Below are 21,043 nucleotides of genomic sequence, written 5' to 3' on the forward strand. Positions count from 1 at the left end.
ACACCTTGAACTCTGCTTCCTCTGGAGGGGACAAATGCTACATCCTCCCGTGAAGGAAGGGATGGAAGAACAAAAAGAGGCTGAACTCACTTCCTCAAGCACTTTTATAAGGGTTCTAATCTCATCTATGAGGGCTCTGCCCTAATTGCCCAATTACCTCCTAAAGGCCCCACCTCTTAATATTGTTTCACTGGGGATTAAGTTTCAACCTTAATTTTAGAGGGGATGCAAACATTCAAACCATAGCACCCACTGATCCTGACTTCCCTATCACCACAAGCTATACAGCTTCTGTATTTAGAAAGTAACTAGCGTTTTGGTGATTCTGAGCTGAAAGCTGTACCAGTGCATAAAAGGAAATGAGCCTAGAGAGTTTGGCAGAAACCAAGATGAAGGAAAGCTTTACATGTGGTGGTGAGAAACTTGGATTTATTCTTTAGTTAATGGGGCATTGAAAGTTCTTATACAGGTGAGTAACTAGATCGAGTCTCAATTTTAATTGGACTTCTCTTGCAGTGGAGGCGAGGACAGATGGGAATATAAAGACCTGGAAGGAGACTATCTATAGCAAGCCAAGCATCCAGGCAAAAAGATTCCATTTGCCAGTGGAAATGATATAAGGATAAGACTGGTAATGAAGAAGAGGGGAAGCTCAAGTAATTTTAAACTGATAAAATCAGGAGAACTTAGTGACTGATTGAATGAAGGCACTAAGGGTATGGGAGTTACCTAGGGTGATGCCAAAGTTTCCAGCTTGGAGAACTGTATGGGTAGATGGCCCAGAACTCACTGCCAAAGGAGGAAAATAGAAGAGTCTGCCAGCAAACTAACACTTATTAAGTGTCTACTGGGTAAGTCACTCTTCTAGGTACTGGGGCTATGAAGACCAATATATCACACTCCTTTTCTGAAGACCTCTTTACAGCTTATTAGAATGTGTGGTGGGGCAAAGGTTACATAAAAGATAACCTCAGTGGACTACTTAATAGAATTATGAATATGCTGCTAGAGAGACATACAGGGGTCTACCTTTTTTAACGTGATTTACCAGGATATGAAGGAAAGATGATCTGAAAAAAATATATAGTATATTTTAAATATATTCTCATTTTGTGGAATCCTTGTGGGAAGAGGAGTAGAAGTCACCCAACCTTTTGAAAATGCAAGTCTGGATTTTGGAGAGGATATGTGGACAAAACTGTACAGGGACTGCATATAAGGTGAAGAGAGGCACAATCCAAGTAGAACCCCAATGACAGAGAATTATGTGGTCATCACATCTGAAATTACATTTATTTTTAATTTAAATTCACGTGATATTTTAATTCTGTTTTGTGAAAAAGCACAACAAAGAACCAAAGCAACACCCATAATTCTCACAAGTTTTCATTATATTAAAAAAGTGAAATCCTGCCCCCTCCCACCTATACTCTGCCCTTTTAATCCAAACCCACAGAGGTAAACACAGTTAACACCAATTTTTAAGTGTTAACAGAAGAATTAGAGACCACCCAGTAGGTGACAGAATAAGAATTAAAAGAGACTGGTGTCCCAAATGGCAAAAATGAAGTATTTGTGATGTTTATGGTGCCAAGCTGTGCTAGCTTTTTATGCGATTCATATTTTAAAAATGTATATTTCAGTAAAAAAAGCATAAAGTTTTATGTAAATTTTAACTAGAAATCAGTTTTTTAATAAATTTATTTTTAAGGTTTAATGAAAATTTGATCCATTGTCTTTTTTAATTAGAAAAGATTTGCTTCAAGGTTTTCTTACAGGATGTACAGAACTAATTAGAATATATACTTTTTAAATAATTTCAACTTTTATTTTATATTCAGGGGGTACATGTGTAGGTTGGTTACATGGGTTTATTGGATGACACTGAGGTTTGGAGTACAAGTGATCCAGTCACCTGTACAAATGATCCCGTCATTACTGTGGTAGTGAGCACATTACCCAATGGGTAGCTTTTCAACCTTTGCCCCTCCTTCTTTCCCCTCTTTAGTAGTCTGTGTTCCCAGTTCCAGTGTCTGTTGTTCCTATCTTTATATCCACGTGTACCCAATGTTTAGCTCCTACTTATAAGTGAGAACATGTGGCATTTGCTTTTCTGTTCCTGTGTTAATTTGCTTAGGATAATGGCCTCCAGCTGCACCTATGTTGCTGCAAAGGACATGATTTCATTCTTTTTTATGGCTGCATAGGATTCCATGGTGTATATGTACCATATTTTCTTTATGTAATCCAATGTTGATGGGCACCTGGATTGATTTTACATCTTGGCTATTACGAGTACTGCTGTGGTGAACATACAAGTACATGCAACTTTTTTGTAGAGTGATTTATTTTCCTCTGGGTATGTACCCAGTAATGGAACTCCTTGGCCGAATGGTAGTTCTGTTTTAATTTATTTGAAATATCTCCAAACTGCTTTCCACCATGGCTGAACTAATTCACATTCCCACCAATAGTGTATAAGTGTTCCCTTTTCTCCACAGCCCCACTAACGTTTGTTATTTTTTATTTTTCAAGACAGGGTCTTGCTCTGTCATCCAGGCTGTAGTGCGGTGGTGCAATCATGGCTCACTGCAACTTTGACCTTCTAGGCTCAAGCAATCCTCCTACCTCAGCCCCCTAAGTAGCTGGGACTATAAGTGTGTGCCACCACGCATGGCTAATTTTTTTATTTTTGTAGAGATGGGGTCCCAGTTACGTTGACCAGGCGGGAAGCATCTGTTTTTTTTTTTGTTTGTTTGTTTTTACTTTTTAATTATAGCTATTTCTACTAGTGTGCAATGGTATCTCATTGTGGTTTTGATTTGCATTTCTCGGATAATTAATGATGTTGAGCATTTCTTCATATGTTCATCGGCTGTTTGTATGTCTTCTTTTGAAAAATGTCTGTTCATGTCCTTTTCCCACCTTTTAATGGAGTTATTTGGTTTTTGCTTGTCGAATTAAGTTCCTTACGGATTCTGGATATTGGAACTTTGTCATATACATAGTTTGTAAATATCTTCTCTCATTCTGTAGGTTGTCTGTTTATTCTGTTGATAGTATCTTTTGCTGTGCAGAAGCTTTTTAGTTTAATTAGGTCCCACTTGTCAGTCTTTGTTTTTGTTGTGATTGCTTTTGAGGACTTAGCCATAAATTCTTTGCCAAGGCCAATGTCGGAAAGCGTATTTCCTAGGTTTTCTTTAGGATTTTTATAGTTTGAGTTTTTACATTTAAATATTTAATCCATCTCAAGTTAATTTTTGTGTATGGAAAAAGGTAGGGGTCCAGTTTCATTCTTCTGCATGTGGTTAGCCAGTTATCTCAGCACCACTTATTGGATAGGGAATCCTCTCCCCATTGCTTATTTTTGCCGACTTTGTCAAAGACCAGATGGTTGTAGGTGTGTGGCTTTATTTCTGGATTCTCTATTCTGTTCCACTGGTCTATGTGTCTGTATACTAGTACGATGCTTCTTTGGTTACTGTAGCCTCATAGTATAGTTTGAAGTCAGATAATGTGATGCCTCTGGCTTTGTTCTTTTTACTCAGGGTTGTTTTAGCTAATGGGGCTTTTCTCATTCCATATGAATTTCAGAATTTTTTTTTCTAAATTTGAAAAATGATGTTGGATAGGAATAGTGTTGAATCTGTAGATTGTTTTGGGTAGTATAGTCATTTTAATGATATTGATTCTTCCAATCCAAAAGCATAGACTGGTTTTCCCATTTGTGTGTGTGTGTGTGTGTGTGTGTGTGTGTGTGTTTAAATGAATCAGTTTTAATATTCAGAGTGATTCCTAAGAATAATTTTCCTGAACAGCTTTATATATTAATGTAAACCATGGTTGTCTATAGAACAGAATCAGAATATAAGTGAGCTGAGAATGAGGAAGTGACAAGAGCTTTCACTGGATGCAGGAGCTGGCGGAAGTGGTCAGATTTGCTTGTCATTAATAGCTTGTGGTGTGACAGGCAACATGGAGCCTTTGTTTTGTGTCATCCAAAGCACTTAACTCCCAGATGTGTCTGGCTAAAAAGGCTAATACATGAGGCTCTTACAACAAAAATGCAGGCTCTGCTGGAATTGTATATTTGAAAGCGCCTCTGTTTAACTGAAAGAGGTTGGGCAGGTAGCATAGAGAGGCATGATGTTTTTTGATTCTCCTGATCCAGAGGTTTAAGTTCTGAGGCTCTTTTTTATCAGTCTGCAGAGACTGGAGCTCCCTTTGATAGGACTTGCTTCCTACTACATTGCCTTATTGTTATTCACCTGTTAAAAACCAGGCTAAAATTTCAGAATGCAAGAATCCGAACTGAGACAATATTGCAAAATGAATTTAACTCCCCAAAGCTCTCCATCTCCTACCGCAAGCCCCATAAACACAAACGGTTTATTAAAAATATATAATGAAGCATTCGTTTAGATTTTCCAGGGTAAGGGAAGCAATTAATTTTAAAAGTGTTTGCTGTTCTAAGGCTACGAACTGCTATAAGCCAGTTCCTATTTTTGTTAGTACTAAAATATTTTGAAACACTTGAATCACTGCTGTTAAAATGATCTAAATTTTACAGTAACTTTCATTATTTGCCTAGATCTTTTTAAAGCTTTCTAAGGTATTATAAGGAATTCTGCTTCTTCTCAATGTTGTTTTTATTTGCATTTATTCAATGTATTTATTTTTCTCAAAAGAATACATTCACAGGCCAGGCAAGGGATCACACCTGTAATCTCAGCACTGTGGGAGGCCAAAGCAGGAGGATCCCTCAGACCAATGGTTCAAGACCAGCCTGGACAACATAGCAAGACCCCCACCTCTGCAAAAAAAAAAAAAATTAAAATTAAAAATATAGCCAAGTGTGGTGACATGCACCTATAGTCCTAGCTTACTTGGGAGGCAGAGGCTGGCAGATCTCTTGAGGCTAGGAGTTTGAGGCTGCAGTGAGCTATGATCACACCACTGCTCTCCAGCCTGGGGTTACAGTGAGATCCTGTCTCACAAATAAAGTAAAAGAAAAGAAAAGAAAATTTATTAAACTGATTTTATAAAGCCAAAGATTACAAATGACTTTTAATGAAATAGAGTAGCCTCCTACCAAAACCTGTTTTATTTCAACCCTTTAAGCCTTATCTCTTGGCATTCACATCTCTATTTCTAAGTAATGTGATTCTAAGTGCCTTTTTTGGTGTCTCACTATTATCTTCTCTTACAGTAGATGAAGATTTAGCTCTCTCAAGCTATCCTTCCTCTTCTTACATACATGGAGAATACCACAACTTTTAAAATACAGTTTATGTTTCTCTTCTTGTACACTTTTCCCTTTGTTTTCTCTACAAATACCACTTGATTTCAGTTTTGTGTTTATCTGGATATTCAGTTTAGCTTTTAAATTTGGTCATTTTTGTTACTTCTTTTCCAGATGCTGAAACATATAATCTATTAATTTTATTATTTTTCCTGAAAATCTCCATCCCAGAGCCTTCTGTTCTGCCCTCCATTCTAGGCAGATTGCTTTCTCACTTTGCTCCCCCACGATCCTCCTAGGACTTCCTTTTACCTCCTTTTTGTGTTGTATACCCTCTATCCATGATCCCAGCTCTTCCATTTTCTTTCCTTTCTCCTTTTGTTGGAGCATTCTCGGTCGCTTTCTGGTATCTCTGAGTCCTGCACATACAGGGGTTTTGTAAAGTGAATCACGTCTTTCTCATCATGAGCTCCCTCTACACGGCTGCAACATCTTCACTACAGAAGTATCCAGTTTCCTTTCCACAGAGTGTCTTCTCCTTGGATGTCTCTTCTTCCACTATCCTTTCCCTCATGAATTTATTCCTCTTTTAAATTTCTTTAGTAGCATTTTAGTGGGGTCTCAGAAAAGAGAAAAGATAAACTTATGTGGCCCATCTACACATGTTTAACTGGGTGTCCAAGTTTAACTTTTGATTATTAATTTGCATGGGGGTTTAATTAAAATTCAAACATTTTATTTAAAATATATTTTCTGCCTTAGGGAAGTTCCATCCTTCTCTCCCTTCCCTCCTTCCTTCCTTCCTTCCTTCCTTCCTTCCTTTCTTTTTAGACGGAGTCTAACTCTGTCACCCAGGCTGGAGTGGAGTGCAGTGGGGCACAGTCTCTGTTCATTGCAACCCCCACCTCCCAGGTTCAAGCTATTTTCCTGCCTCAGTCTCCTGAGTAGCTGGGATTACAGGTACACACCACCACGCCCAGCTAATTTTTGTATTTTTAGTAGAGACAGGATTTCACCATGTTGGTCAGGCGGATCTCAAACTCCTGACCTTGTGACCCACCTCCCTCGGTCTCCCAAAGTGCTGGGATTACGGATGTGAGCCACCACACCTGGCCTCAGAAAGTTATTTCATTTGGGCAGGGGGCATATGCTAGGCTGTAAATAGGATACCTTGCAAGGTTATATCTTGGAACATATACCCTATAGATAAGAGGGGAGTACTGTGTATACACTGTATACTATTTCTTGATCACAGCCCTCTGTATTCACAGCTTCTGCATGTGCAGACACAACCAACTGTGGACAAAATATTGGAAAAAAAATAAAAATAACAATATGACAATAACAATGATACAAATTTTAAAATAAAGTATGACAACTATTTACATAGAATTTACACTGTATTGGATATTGTAAGCAATCTAGAGATAATTTAAATTATATGGAAGGATGTGCTTAGGTTATATGCAAGTATTAAACCATTTTATATCAGGGACTTGAGCATCCATGGCTTTTGATATCCATCGGAGGGTCCTGGAAACAATCCCTCCCATGTACCAAGGGACAACTGTATATGCATGACCAATGTCATCTTCCAGCTTTTAGCTTACCTGTATATTTTTAAATGTGTATATAAATAATTTTATCATATGGATGTTTTATATTTACCTTCCATTGGTTTTATTATCTTTAACTTTATTATATTTTTAATATTATAGATTTTTTTGAGTTTTGAATTTCTTTTCCTCCTTCAATATTTTGTTTATTTTATTTTATTTATTTTGAGGCAGGGTCTTACTCTATTGACCAAGCTAGACTGCAGTGGGGTGATCATGGCTCACTGCAGCCTCAACCTTCTAAGCTCAAGTGATTCTCCCATCACAGCTTCTCAAGTAGTTGGGTGTATAGGCACACACCATCATGCCTGGCTAATGTTTTTATTTTTTGTAGAGCCTGGATCTCCCTGGGTTGCCCAGGCCAGTCTTGAACTCAAAGCAATCCTTCTGCCTCGGCCTCCCAAAGTGCAGGGATTTCAGGCGTGAGCCATCATGCCCAGCCTCAATATTGTATTTTATTCTTTGATTTCTTTTTTTCTGTATTTTATTATATTTGAATTTAAAAATTAATTTGGGGTAAACTGATGTTTATATGATATTGAGTCTTCCCATTTGTATGTATGGATATGGTATATTTCTCCATTTATTTGTGTCTTTAAATAAAAGTTTAACGTGACATTAACATCATGCACATCTTTTAAAGTATTTAGTGTTTTTGTTGTCAATGACACTTTAAAAAACATTTTATTTGGTTGTTGTTAGTGTACATCAACCCACTTGATGTTTTGTGTGTATTGAACTTGTATCCAGTAACCTTGCTGAATATGCTTATTTTCCATATGCATAATTATATTGTGTACAAATAATTTACACAATCTTTTCAATGATTACACATCACTTATTTTATTGAATTAGCTAGGAATATCAATAATATATTCTGAATGCAGTGATATTGAACATCCTATCTGATTTCATCCCTTAAGTGGAATATTTCTAACTTTTCACTTTTAAGTATGTCATTTGCTGTAGGATTTGGTGGACATTCCTTATCCAGTAAAGGAAGTTCTATTTTATTATTAGTTTGCTCAGCATGTTTTTCAAAATAAATACTGAGTTGTATGCTTTTCTAATATTTTGAAATGGTCATAAGCTTCTTTCCTTCATTAATCTGTTAATGTGGTAAATTACACTAATATCTATTAATATAACAGCTATTAATAAATATTGATTATAATAATATTTTGTTATTAAACTCCCCTTGCATTTATTGAAAAAAAATTCATAGTCATAATTCCTTATCTTATAAATTGCTTGATGGCATTTGAAAACATTTTATTTCATATTTCAACATTTACATTTTAAAGTCAAAAGGTCTATAACTTTATGTTTTCATCCAGGTTGAGTTTCAAAGTTTCAGCAATCTCATAAAATATACCCAAGAACTTTCTTCTCTCTCTCTCTCTCTCTTTTTTTTTTTCCTGTACAACTGGTTGTATCTGGAACTCAATCGTAGGCTATTTTATAAATGATTGGAAAGCCATACTCAATATCTGTTTCCTTCTCTTTCCCTAGATTTAGACATATGCATTTTCCTATCTGTAACATCTTTTTTGGCACTTTCCATCTTATAAAACCATCATCATTATGATGAACAGAGAAAATCCAAAATTATCTCTAGGTATTGTTTCACACTCTGGGAATATACCCAAGGAACCATATGGACCTAGGGAAAAAATTTAAATGGAAGAGAAAAAATGAAAACTAAACTTCTACATTTTATTACTAATATAAGATTTAAAAAGTAGGACACCACCACAATCTGTACTGGGGTTGGGGAGTAAGAGGGAATATTTTCCAAGTGCAAAAACCATAAGAGGGAAAGCATACCATTTAAAACATATTGTAAAGTTAGAGAAGCCTCAAGTTTCTACAACTGTTAGAGCTGCCTGATCTAAATCATTTTCTAAGGATCATGTACAAAATATGTATTTTTTTCACATTAACGTTGGAATTTAACAGGTTATGCTGCTTTTAATGTCAACTGCATTTAGAGTAGTGGAGGCAGCAGGTGGCAGTAGCTCCCACTCCCAAAACTGGGAATTGGAGCAAGTCTTGTAACAATCCGTGGCCTACCCTTACAGGCCAGCCTTTCTGTAAAGTTTCTTTGTGTCTGCAACTGCTTATGGGAAAAAAGATAACATAATGCATAAATCCCACAAAGTGTGGACAACAAGCAAGATTTTTTTGTGTGTACCTTCTTTACATAGAGAATGAATAAACTTATGAAATAGATGGGTCTTCATCTTTAGAATGAATTCCTGTTTTTTATTGAAAACACCCAGTGCCTTTTCATGCTTCCTAGGAATCTCCCTGTTCCATTCTTCATGCATTGTTCTGAGTCTCACTCAAGCCTTCCCTTCCCAAGGAAGTTGATCATACTTTTAGACTTTTTGTTACCTTTATTAATAATGCTGGATAATAATATTAATACTAATGACTGTTTATTGAACACATGCTATGTGATAAACTCTCTTCCAGAAGTTTTACATATTTTATCTCATTTAATCTACACAGTGACTTAATGAGTTAGATACTACAATTATCCTCAATTTATAGATGTTGAAATTGAAGCACAGAGAAGTCATGTAACTTGCCTAAAATCACACAGCTAATAAGTGGAAAGAGGCCAGAAGAACAATGCTGTTCATCATTACTCAGGGTGTGTTAGCCAGGTACACCGATCACTGCCAATATCAAATATTTTAATTCCACTAGGATGTAGCCTGTTTCAAGCTGTTTAAAGTGCATATATTTCCAAAATACCCTTGAGAAATACATCTACAGGTGGGAATTTGAGGCCACTGTCAGATGGTACAGCCCGGAAAAAATATGGCAGTGAATAAATCAAGAAGATAAATCTCAGCTTCTTCACTCATTATTTGTGGAAGCTTGGCAAATTATATCACCATCCAGAGCTTGATTTTCTTCATGTGTTAAATGGTGATAATAATTCTTAAGTGTTATTGTGAAAATTAAATGAGATAACACAGTAGAGTTGCTAGAAGATAGTACATCCTCAATTAGTATTAGTTCATGTTTACCTCCCTCAATAAATTTTAGTGCCAACTAAATTTTTCTTGGATAGGTTAAGCCTGAAAAAAATAAGGGGGGAATGAACAGCAGTAACTGGACATTATTAATTTTTGTATCTCCCTCAAAAAGTAGCTTAACTGGTGGGTGTATAATCAGTGCTTTCTGTTAAATTGATGAGCAAATAAACAAATTCACAAAATTACAGAGTCTGGATATTTTACATATGTAAAAATAGAATCTGTCCAAGTATTTGACATACATTTTAGAGGACTGGGGTTAAGAGATAACACTCATGCTCCTGGGAAATTTATTCATGGTTACATAAGATTAATGGGAGCCCCTTATTAATTTCTGGCTTAAAGACACTCAGTTTATATTTGTGATACTATTTCTTGTTATCTGATATACTTATGCTTGAATTTATTTAATAATTTATCAAGTTAACTGATTTTCCTTCTAGACCAAAAACAGAAGATGCTTGGGTATTTGCAAAGCCCAATGCCATTCAAGCGGTCGGGGTTATGTCTTTTGGTGAGTATTTGGTTTCAAAGGCCCTTTCTCAATGTGGAGTTCTCTATTCCATGAAAAAAGTGCTATGTTTCATATTTATGTCTGGATAGCAGATGTCCTAAGTTTTAGACTTCCTATTAGCAGCATATGATCTAGTTTGTGCCAATATAAAATTAGGCTCAAACTTTTCTCACTCATCACTGAAATTTGCTTCAATTTGAAGAAATCTATTTCTCATGCAGAAAACTCATTACAGTCATCTTGTTTCTTAACTTGGAAGACTAGCAAGTGTTATGGACTTCTTCAAACCCTTTATTATGTCCCAAATGGCAAAGGAAGCCACAGAATGAAAATGATGGTATTTAGATTTTCCTTAAGATGGGAAGGGTCATTAGGAAAAGGAAAATGGGAGAGAAGGTCGGACTGGCCTGGTTTATATCCAGAGTGACGTGAAAAGACCATATAAGCCTGATGTGAATGGTCTCATTTCTAGAACTATTAGAAAAATTATTTGCTGACATATTGATAAATTTGTATATTTAAACTGCAGTTCATTGGCATCTAAAGTAGTACATGTCTCTGAATTTGAGAACTAAAAAAGAAAACCCTGATGCTTGCTTTAATAATGCCTTTTTTTTTTTTGTATTGCAGCATTTATTTGCCACCATAACTCCTTCTTAGTTTACAGTTCTTTAGAAGAACCCACAGTAGCTAAGTGGTCCCGCCTTATCCATATGTCCATCGTGATTTCTGTATTTATCTGTATATTCTTTGCTACATGTGGATACTTGACATTTACTGGCTTCACCCAAGGTAAAGTGAGAGATTCAGTTATAGTGTTGATGTGCATTGGTACCTGTATACCCAATGTTCTACTCCTTATTGTACAGGTATGCCCAGTGTTCTATTTTCAAGATTACTCTCTTCCACCCATTCTCTCTATCCTCCTGCCCCCTCCTGTCTATTTCCAAATTTTTACCTTTTTAAACTGCTCAATTTAGTTCTGTAGCCCATACTCTCTCCTTCCACACACTGTCACTTCCCAGGACATGACTTTTGGCTGTCCTCCACTGCAGCTTCATTTTCAAAGGTAGCAGTGGCCTCCCAATCTTCAAACAACCTCGATTTGGATTCTCCTGAATCTCTCTGAATCACTTACCAATACTGAACTTCCTTTCTTTGCTCAAATTTTCCTCCCTTAGAGGAAAAAGTATTACTATATTATCATTGTTATTCTTTCTCTCTGTTAATTTTTTTCTCTCTTTTCTTTTTCTGTACCTTCTCTAATCTCCCACTCCACTCCATCCCACACCACCCAGATAAAAGTCTCAAGCATATTGTTTGCTCTTCTCTCAAACAATTTCCAGATATTTTCATTGTTTTAACTCTAACCCAGACCTTCCTATTGTTTGCTCTTCTCTCAAACAATTTTCCAGATATTTTCATTGTTTTGACTCTAACCCAGACCTTTCTTTTTGTCTCCAACCTGCTGCCTGTAGGACATTTCTACTCAGTTGTTCTGTATTTGTTTTAATCACAAAACATTATGTTTCCCTTAAAACCAGACCTTTTCTTCCTCCCTCCAAAGATATTTCTCTCTTTTTTTGCATTCACCCAGGCCCAACAACTGAGCAGTCCTCTCTTCTACTTCCCTTGACCCTTACATTCAATCATCAATGTAGTATAATATTCAGGACAGTCCAGCAATAGGCTGCAATTCACATATTTCACAAGTCTTGCAGGTCTATTATCTCATTGACCTTCAAATAACCCTTTGAAGGGAAGTGGAATAACTAGTTCTACCCCCTGATTAAAACACAAAGAGATGAAGTAACTCGCTCATGCTGGCTGGTGACAAACCAGAAAACAAGTCTTCTGACTCTCAGATTCAGTTTTCTTTCCATCCTCTTTCTGCCTCCCCTATTTTGGTCAACCATGACCCTCTGAAAGTTGTCCCTTTGCCTCTAGCTCCCATTAGCTTAGTTTTCTGAAAACTTGGGTGCTCTTGGGAGGATGGCTGCCTTATTCTGAACAGAGGTTATAGATCACTGTGATTTTAGGCAAATATTTCTCAGGAAATGAAGGAAGATGACTTCAAAAAATAATGATTAACAAAATTCAAATGCAGTCAAAAATATAATACATGCATGTGCCACTAGAGTGCAGTAACAAAGTGACCTTGAAAGTTCTGATAAGAATTGTGTTCCAAAGCATTGCCATGTATCACTATTGCTACATAGTTTGCCAATGCAAATGGCCTGTGGGCTCTGGTCCGTACAGGACCTTTGTTTTTAAATGCCTTTTCTGTAAGACATAAACCTTTTTTGTTAGTTATATCTTCCTGGAGCTTTTATCAGTGGTAATTGCTCAGATATAATTACATCTTTATAAAACAAAGCTGACAGATGTTTGATGTCATTTTCCCCCTAGCTGTAATTGTTTAAAATATAGTTAGATTCAGGCTGCAATAAGCTGACATTGTACCTCCAGGCCACCTCTCCTTGGGTAAATCTAGTCTAATTTGTGTATACTGCATTCTTCTTTTCTAACCTCTTTCAGTAGATAAATTTCAGCTTGTGAGGCAGTGGGAACTCAAGATTCTCCCTGACATTTCTATTGGAAAGATGGTAGGGCTCATTTTTTTTAGTGGAGGTTAGTGAACGGGGAACTTCAGTCTTTTTTTCTTAGAGTACTGGAATCTTTTCAGTCAACCTTGAAGCAGGTTTCTGCCACCTTTGTGTTTTAATCCCCTCCTGCCCAAAAGGGATGTTCTAAAGTAATGTAGATTTGTTCTAGTTGATGGGGGGAGGGGAGAGAGCCACTTCAAGTAAATCTTGGGAAGAGGCAAACTATTTAGGATATTCAGCTTTCAAGCCTGTAATCCCAGCACTTTGGGAGGCCGAGACGGGCGGATCACGAGGTCAGGAGATCCAGACCATCCTGGCTAATATGGTGAAACCCCGTCTCTACTAAAAAATACAAAAACTAGCCGGGCGTGGTGGCGGCGCCTGTAGTCCCAGCTACTCGGGAGGCTGAGGCAGGAGAATGGCGTGAACCCGGGAGGCGGAGCTTGCAGTGAGCTGAGATCCGGCCACTGCACTCCAGCCTGGGCGACAGAGCGAGACTCCGTCTCAAAAAAAAAAAAAAAAAATGGATATTCAGCTTTGTAATAAAAAAAAAAAAAAAACAGTTCCGAGGTATAGTTTTTCTTCTTTTTAAATGGTGTAGTATTGAGTGACTTTGACCTAATTTTCAATTAAGTTTAATTTTAAAAAGGGAACCACAATTTTAACATCTAAGTGTGTTATATTCAGAAAATAAGCAAGCCTAAATACTCTGTTTTGGCATTAGTCATTGTTTTATTTTTATTTATTTTTTATTTCTTCCATGGACTACTGTACAGTTGTAGGTAATTGTTTTTTGATGACATGACATCTGTGCCCTAGTTAGATCCCTGTATTTCTTCATAGGCAGCTGAGAAATATAGTCTCTAAATAAGAATTGTTTCAAGGTCTATTTAGTCCATCATCTAGTCTGGAACTTATTAAATTTAATGTTCTTTCTGGGACATAGCCATATTTTCACAGTTTTGAATCACTGCATTTACACTTGGGCTCATGAGATGCCATGAAAGGCAACATATGTTTGGAATTTCTTGCTGTGGCCCCAAGGTTGCAATGAAACCCTATAGCATGATACACAGGAAATTCAGCTCCCCAGATGTACTGGTCTACTCTTCCTTTCAGGATTGTTCTTGATCTAAGAATAGCATTTCAAAAGGAAATTTGTTTATTTTAACAGACATTTTTAAAAAATAATGAAGTCACTTACTCACCAGAAACAAAGACCAGAAACCAGTTTACAAAGCCAGTGCCCAAGAATTTAGGGAGTTGATTCTGATGTAAGAAGACAATGGATAAAGTATTTTTCAGAAGTCAGTACAAATTTGCAGCAAATCTACCAAAAACAGATAATAAGAGAAAAACTATCAGTGATGGATTTATCTTCACATGGAGCATGTACTGGTTTAAATCAGTGAAAAACTACATCGTTATTGAATTCGAAAACTTATATTTAGACCTGGTCATCTATTCTCTTAATTAAATGGAATGAAGTTTATGGAGATTCACTTACAAGTCATGTGTTGCTTAATGACAGGGAAACATTCTGAGAAATGCATTGTTAGGTGATTTCCTCATAGTGCAAACATCATACAGTATACTTACGCAAACCTAGATGGTAGCACCTATTACACATGTAGGCTATATGGTATAGCTTATTGCTCCTAGGTTATAAACTTGTACAGCATGTTTCTGTACTGAATTATGTAGGCAACTGTAACAGAATGGAAAGTATTTATGTATCTAAACATGGAAAAAATACAGTAAACATACAGCATTGTAATCATATATGTGGGCCATTAGGTGATGCATGACTGTAATATCTAATATTTCATTTATTAGATAGTTATCTCAAACATTTAGTATCTAGTAAATGAACTTATTTTATGTTATTATCTAGGAGACTTATTTGAAAATTACTGCAGAAATGATGACCTGGTAACATTTGGAAGATTTTGTTATGGTGTCACTGTCATTTTGACATACCCTATGGAATGCTTTGTGACGAGAGAGGTAAGCACAGTTCCTTCCCAACGCTTTACCCAGGTGATCTCTCTGCCACATTTAATTTAGGAAGATTTATAAATAATACAGTTTGGCAAATTCCCAAGGGCATGACAAATGGTGTAATTCATAAAATTTTCTTTTTTGACTATAAAATGTAGTCATTTATGTAGTTTAAAGATGAATTTATATTCAGATGTTTACAAGACAATTTTTCAAAAGTTGGGTTTGAAAATTAGGTTTGGTGGAGTTGGCTTATATTACCATGAGCACAAATATTTATACAACTGCATTCCAAAGTGACTGCCAACCTTTAGCAACAGCCAAACTAAACTTGTTGCTTTTAAGGCATTCTTACAAAGAAATTAAGTACCAATATTTAAAACATGTTTTACAAAACTGTCTTTTTAATTAGATGTTTTATCAGTCAACATGTATTAAAGGCACTGTAGAATCTACAGATTCTAACTGGTTTTGTTATTTTTAAAAAACTAAAATATCTTATATTCCCTGGAGAACCAAAGTTCAACTGAAACTTTTAGTTTTACAGATATATTTTATTTATGTATTTATACATGTAGATGTATATATTTACAACTATACATAACATAAAATAATAATATAAATATATAGGATATTATTTACATATACATATATTGTCAAAGTCAGCTCTAAATTGTGTTATATATTCCACTTGGATTTGTAGAGAAATATTTTCTGAAAGAGAATTCATTATTTGGTGTAAATTAGATAAAATGGCCGTCAGGAATCCCTTATGCTGTCAGCTGAAAATCCACTCTACCAGTGAGCAGTAAAATGTGATCTGGCTTCACAGTGGGTCTTTCAGGGTCCACAATGAAAAGGGCTCAGATCTAGGATCTGTTCCTAGAGGCTATTTACACAGTACACCATGTGAAAGGGTCTAATGAGAGAAGTGAGATATCTACAGAGCTTTAAATACACTAAGTAATCAGCAGGCTTCTTGAGGCAAGCCAGGGCTTACTTTAAGTCAGTCCCAGTGATAAGGAACTGACTGCACAGGGAAACAGAAGAGGGAAATGTTCAGCACTGTGTATGTCCTTTACAACTAGTACTTCTCTCCCTCACACATGTGCAACTCACAGGCCAGTTCTCTACCTTGACTATAAAGGAGAAATAGACTGAACTCATTTTGTTTTAAATTTAAGAGCCTTTTGAAACTTTACTAGCTATTGTTAGATTCAGGAAATGGTATTATTTTAGCTTCTGCCCAGTACGTAGGTTCAAATCTGATCTCTAGATCAACAAGTAAGAACAGATGGTGCATTCTCACATGGTTGCTGGTAAACTCCCTACAGACGGGCTGAGTCACTTCACCTGCACAACTTCTGTCTTTAGTACTTGAAACTTGAGTTTGCTTTCCAGCTGCTGTGGCAGGAAGACAGAACTGAATCAAGATCTCTGCCACAGTAGCAAATACTCAGCAGAGAAATGGTGTCTATAACTTTCCCTTCTCTTGCTCTTTATTCTGCATGCATGCACATGTACACACACAAATGTACGACTGACAAAAATATAATCAAACTGTTTCGATTCATAAAAGCACTAAAAAGGCTGTCTACCCTTAATAAATATCTCTTACTAGCTGCCTCTCTAAGTGATTTTTTCACTCTCACAAGGATATCATAGAGGCATCTGTAAGAACGGATCTTAAATAAGATAATATTTGGAGAGACATTACAACTTATGTTATTAATATCACCATTAAGTTATTAACAAAGTCATGGTGGTATGTGACACGTGGGAGATGTTGCATATCCAGGCAGCACCGCTTAGAGAGCTGGCTTCTTTATGATATCTCAGTATCTGAACTTCTGTCATTTCCAACTCCTGTCTCACTGTTCTTTTGCACAGGGTAACTACTTATTCAGACTATCTTCTCTTTATCCTCCATAGGTATTGTTCCTGTTCTTACCTCTTTGCTCTTTTTCATGCTCTTGTCTCGGCCTGTAATTCAGCTCCAAATCCTGTGCATGTTTCAAGCCCTACCTCAAGCCAAGGTAGGTCAAGCATATTTCAGGGATGCTGTAAAGGAGATTACTCTAAGGAGACAGCTCTAGATACCTAAAGCTCCTTCTAGCCCTAAATTCTCTTTGATCTTTTTTGTCCTGTTATAAATTGATCTCTACTTGCTTTTTTAAGTTTGGTTGTATGCCTCCAAGAATTAATTCCTGAGAATAGGAATCATTTCCGTGACATTTTATCTGTGTAAACCATATCACAGTATGGGACACATTAAGTCGGTAATGTTTTATTGCTTTCCTGATCTGAGTAGTCATGAAAAATGGTGATGAACTCTTTCCCATTTTTGTTGAGGAAAGGCAAGATAAAATAGACTTAAATTGTAACAAATAGGAATTAGTTTATACAGAATTAATTTCCTGTTAGTAAAGGATATTACACATCCAGTATTAATAAGGGAAATGTGACAGCTATTTCTTAGAGGCCCTGCAAATAATCTAAATAGCATGTTTAGTTTGTTTTAGTAGTAACCTGTTGGACTCAAGAAAGAAGAATAAGATAACTTTCCAAAGTCTCTCTTATTCTTGAAAGATACATGTATTGAAACATCGGTATGCCACACTATAGGTCTGTAATATAATCCACTGACTAATAGTTCAACAAAGAATACTTGTTATTGATATGTGTGTCTATATGTAAGTACTTTGGAAAAGATAGAACATTTCTAGTGACCTGAGATTTGATTAATAGCCTTGTTGGTAGTATTTTATACATTCCTAAAGACCATTGTGAAATACTCCCTCTGCAAATCCTGCATGCCTTTAAAAGTCCCTCTCAAAATAATCTGTTTATTCGGCAGGTAATTGCCAATGTGTTTTTTGGTGGGAATCTTTCGTCGGTTTTCCACATTGTTGTAACAGTGGTGGTCATCACTGTAGCCACGCTTGTGTCATTGCTGATTGATTGCCTTGGGATAGTTTTAGAACTCAATGTGAGTACATTCAAAGATTTACCCCTTCACTCTAAAATTCTCTGTAAAAGACAATGATTACATTTAACGTAAGATTTATTTTCCTTAACAAAAGTATCACTTTTGAAGTGGAATGAAAATATGTTTGTAATAGTAAATATTTTCAATGATGATTCTGTGCACTTTATGGAACTATATAGTTTTAAAGCAGTGGTTGTTTAGTGACCTATGAGGTTGTCACAACTGGGTAGGCAGTGCTATTGGCCTCGAGTGGGCAGAGGCCAGGGATATACATCCCACAATGTGCAGGCCTCTCACAGCAAAGAATTATCTGATCCAAAATGTCAATAGTGCTGAGGTTGATAAACCCTGGTTTAGAGTTTATTTTTGTATATCTAATTTACTACAACACATAAATGTTACTAAAAATAGCCATAAATTAAGGTGATATGGACTTTTCTTTGCTGAAAAATAATATATCTAGTGAAATTTATGAAAAATATGAAAGGATTCAAGTTATATCCATTCACTTGCTATGACACAATTTCTTTTTATTTAAATATTTTTCTCTCTCCAGACCTTTCTTTTATAGTCTGCACTGCCATCATCCAAATAGAAGTCCTCATAATATCACAGTTGAATTAATCTCAGCTGTGTTTCAACTATCATATATTTAAGTTCTGCTTTCAGTTTATCGGCATTTTCCTACCAGAGCGAGTATAAATTCTGTTGCTTCTACAATCTTGTCTTCTATGTAAAACTATTTCCCATTTACTTCCCAAAAATCTTTGCTCAGCTCTAGTCAGTCTTATTTTTTGGCCTGTGAATAAGCCGTATCAATTCTTTCCATTATTCTTTGTCTTATCTGATTTTTATTTCCTATAACAATTATTTTTCTTTCATTTCTGTCTACATTTTACAAAGACTTTAAGATCCAGTGCAACTTCTTTTTTTTTTTTTTTTTTTGAGACGGAGTCTCGCTCTGTCGCCCAGGCTGGAGTACAGTGGCCCGATCTTAGCTCACTGCAAGCTCCGCCTCCCGGGTTTACGCCATTCTCCTGCCTCAGCCTCCCAAGTAGCTGGGACTACAGGCGCCCGCCACCTCGCCTGGCTAGTTTTTTTGTATTTTTTAGTAGAGACGGGGTTTCACCACATTAGCCAGGATGGTTTCGATCTCCTGACCTCATGATCCGCCCGTCTCGGCCTCCCAACGTGCTGGGATTACAAGCTTGAGCCACTGCGCCCAGCCAGATCCAGTGCAACTTCTAATTCCTTTATTCACTGATCAAGTATTTATTAATTACTATGTGCCACACAATAGAATATAAGGATGAATGTGATAAGAAAGGATCTATGCATTCTCACAAATAAACATAAAAGTTCAACTGCAATATAGGTGATGAAGACAGAGGAAGCTGGGAACGGTGGCTCACACTGTAATCTCAGCATTTCTGGAGGCCAAGGTGGATGGATTGCTTGAGCCCAGGAGTTGGAGACCGGCCTGGGCAACATAGTGAAACCCCATCTCTGCAAAAAATTAGCTGTGTTTGGTGGCACGTGCCTGTAGTCCCAGCTACTTGAGAGGCTGAGGTGAGAGGATTGCTTGAGCCCAGGAGGTAGAGGTTTCAGTGAGCTGCAATGGCACCACTGCACTTCAGCCTGGGCAACAGAGTGAGACCCTGTCTCAAAAAAAAAAAAAAAAGAAAGAATAAAGAAAAAGAAGAAGAAGACAGAGGGAAGCGAATGGATTCCCAGAACACATTTTTGAGAAAAGATTGGCACAATTTGGTGACACAGATTCCATTGGGAAGACGGGAGCAGAATGACATCTTGGTTTTATTTTGTGGAACTAGAATAATTATACCATTTGCTAAGATAGGAATGGAAGTTGTTCTACCACTACAAAGTGGCTAATCTTCTCAATCCTTACAGAATTTCTCATCAGAATCACCCACCGGTTAGCATTTATTGGTCATGCACCACAGGGAGGGCAAACCCATACAGATGGGATCCCAAGTCATCATTTACTCATTTCATTGAGAATTGAGGCATAGGTGAAGGTGTTATTGTCAATGCCCAAGTTACTATGTCATCCAGATGCCATTTTGATTTGAAATTCCATACAAAGGCAGGAAGGAATTCAGTCAGGTACTCTACTGGGGACTTTCTTGTAAATGGAAAGTGAGGAGTAAGCAGTTTCCAAAACCTCAGGAGACTGGTAATTATCTATTCTACCAACAGTGGAAGGAAAGCTCATAGGAAAGTAAGCAAGTGTCAAAGGCAACTTTTACCTTCTTCCCAATTTTGCATAGGCCAAAGGCTAGATCTTTGGATGTTTTTAAAACCTGATTATATAGACATACATTAAAAATTAGAGTGCCAAATTGTCTGTTATGACCTGATAGCCCAAGACAATTACACTAGTTTTAAAGCACTTTGTAAGAATTAATAAACTCTAGGATCTCCATTCTCAGACCACCTGAGAATAAGTGTTTTCCACATCAGTATGTCTTTTGGTGTGCATAAGAACATATTCACATCTTTACTCAACTCTTTTTTGTGTGGATACTTACAATATCTAATAGAGCCAAATCAAGCGTCATGTTTGTTAGTAACTAATACATGCTGGATCATGCAACACTTTAGAAATAACTTAAGGCATGCTGTGCTCCACTTCATAATAATAATGTGGACAGGGCGCAGTGGCTCATGCCTGTAATCCTAGCACTTTGAGAAGCTGAGGCAGGCGGATCACCTGAGGTCAGGAGTTCAAGACCTGCCTGGTCAACATGGTGAAATCCTGTCTCTACTAAACAATAAAAAATAAAATAAATAAAAATTAGCTGGGTGTGGTGGCACATGCCGGTAGTCCCAGCCACTTGGGAGGCTGAGACAGGAGAATTGCTTGAACCCAGGAGGCAGAGGTTGCAGTGAGCCAAGATTGCGCCACTGCACTCCAGCCTGGGTAACAGAGCAATACTCCATCTTAAAAAATAAAAAATGAATAATAATAATAATGTGAGCTACCATGTATTGAGTACTTACT

At 36.8% G+C, this 21,043-nt stretch overlaps 1 protein-coding gene across 2 annotated transcripts in view; it reads left to right on the top strand.

The window, feature by feature from the left end:
* The window catches only part of SLC38A11 (solute carrier family 38 member 11), a 58,311-nt gene that overhangs the window by 28,704 nt on the left and 8,564 nt on the right, over positions 1 to 21,043 (top strand). The window contains exons 8-11 of one of the 2 annotated variants that reach the window (XM_033231271.1): positions 10,352 to 10,422; positions 11,053 to 11,214; positions 14,923 to 15,035; positions 17,887 to 18,018. In XM_033231271.1, the coding sequence (XP_033087162.1) occupies positions 10,352 to 10,422; positions 11,053 to 11,214; positions 14,923 to 15,035; positions 17,887 to 18,018 (478 nt within the window). The remainder of the gene's footprint in view (positions 1 to 10,351; positions 10,423 to 11,052; positions 11,215 to 14,922; positions 15,036 to 17,886; positions 18,019 to 21,043) is intronic. The other variant, XM_033231272.1, reaches the window with a different exon arrangement.

Source organism: Trachypithecus francoisi, unplaced genomic scaffold (genome assembly GCF_009764315.1).
Source record: "Trachypithecus francoisi isolate TF-2019V2 unplaced genomic scaffold, Tfra_2.0 Lachesis_group13, whole genome shotgun sequence".
NCBI classification, from domain to species: domain Eukaryota; kingdom Metazoa; phylum Chordata; class Mammalia; order Primates; family Cercopithecidae; genus Trachypithecus; species Trachypithecus francoisi.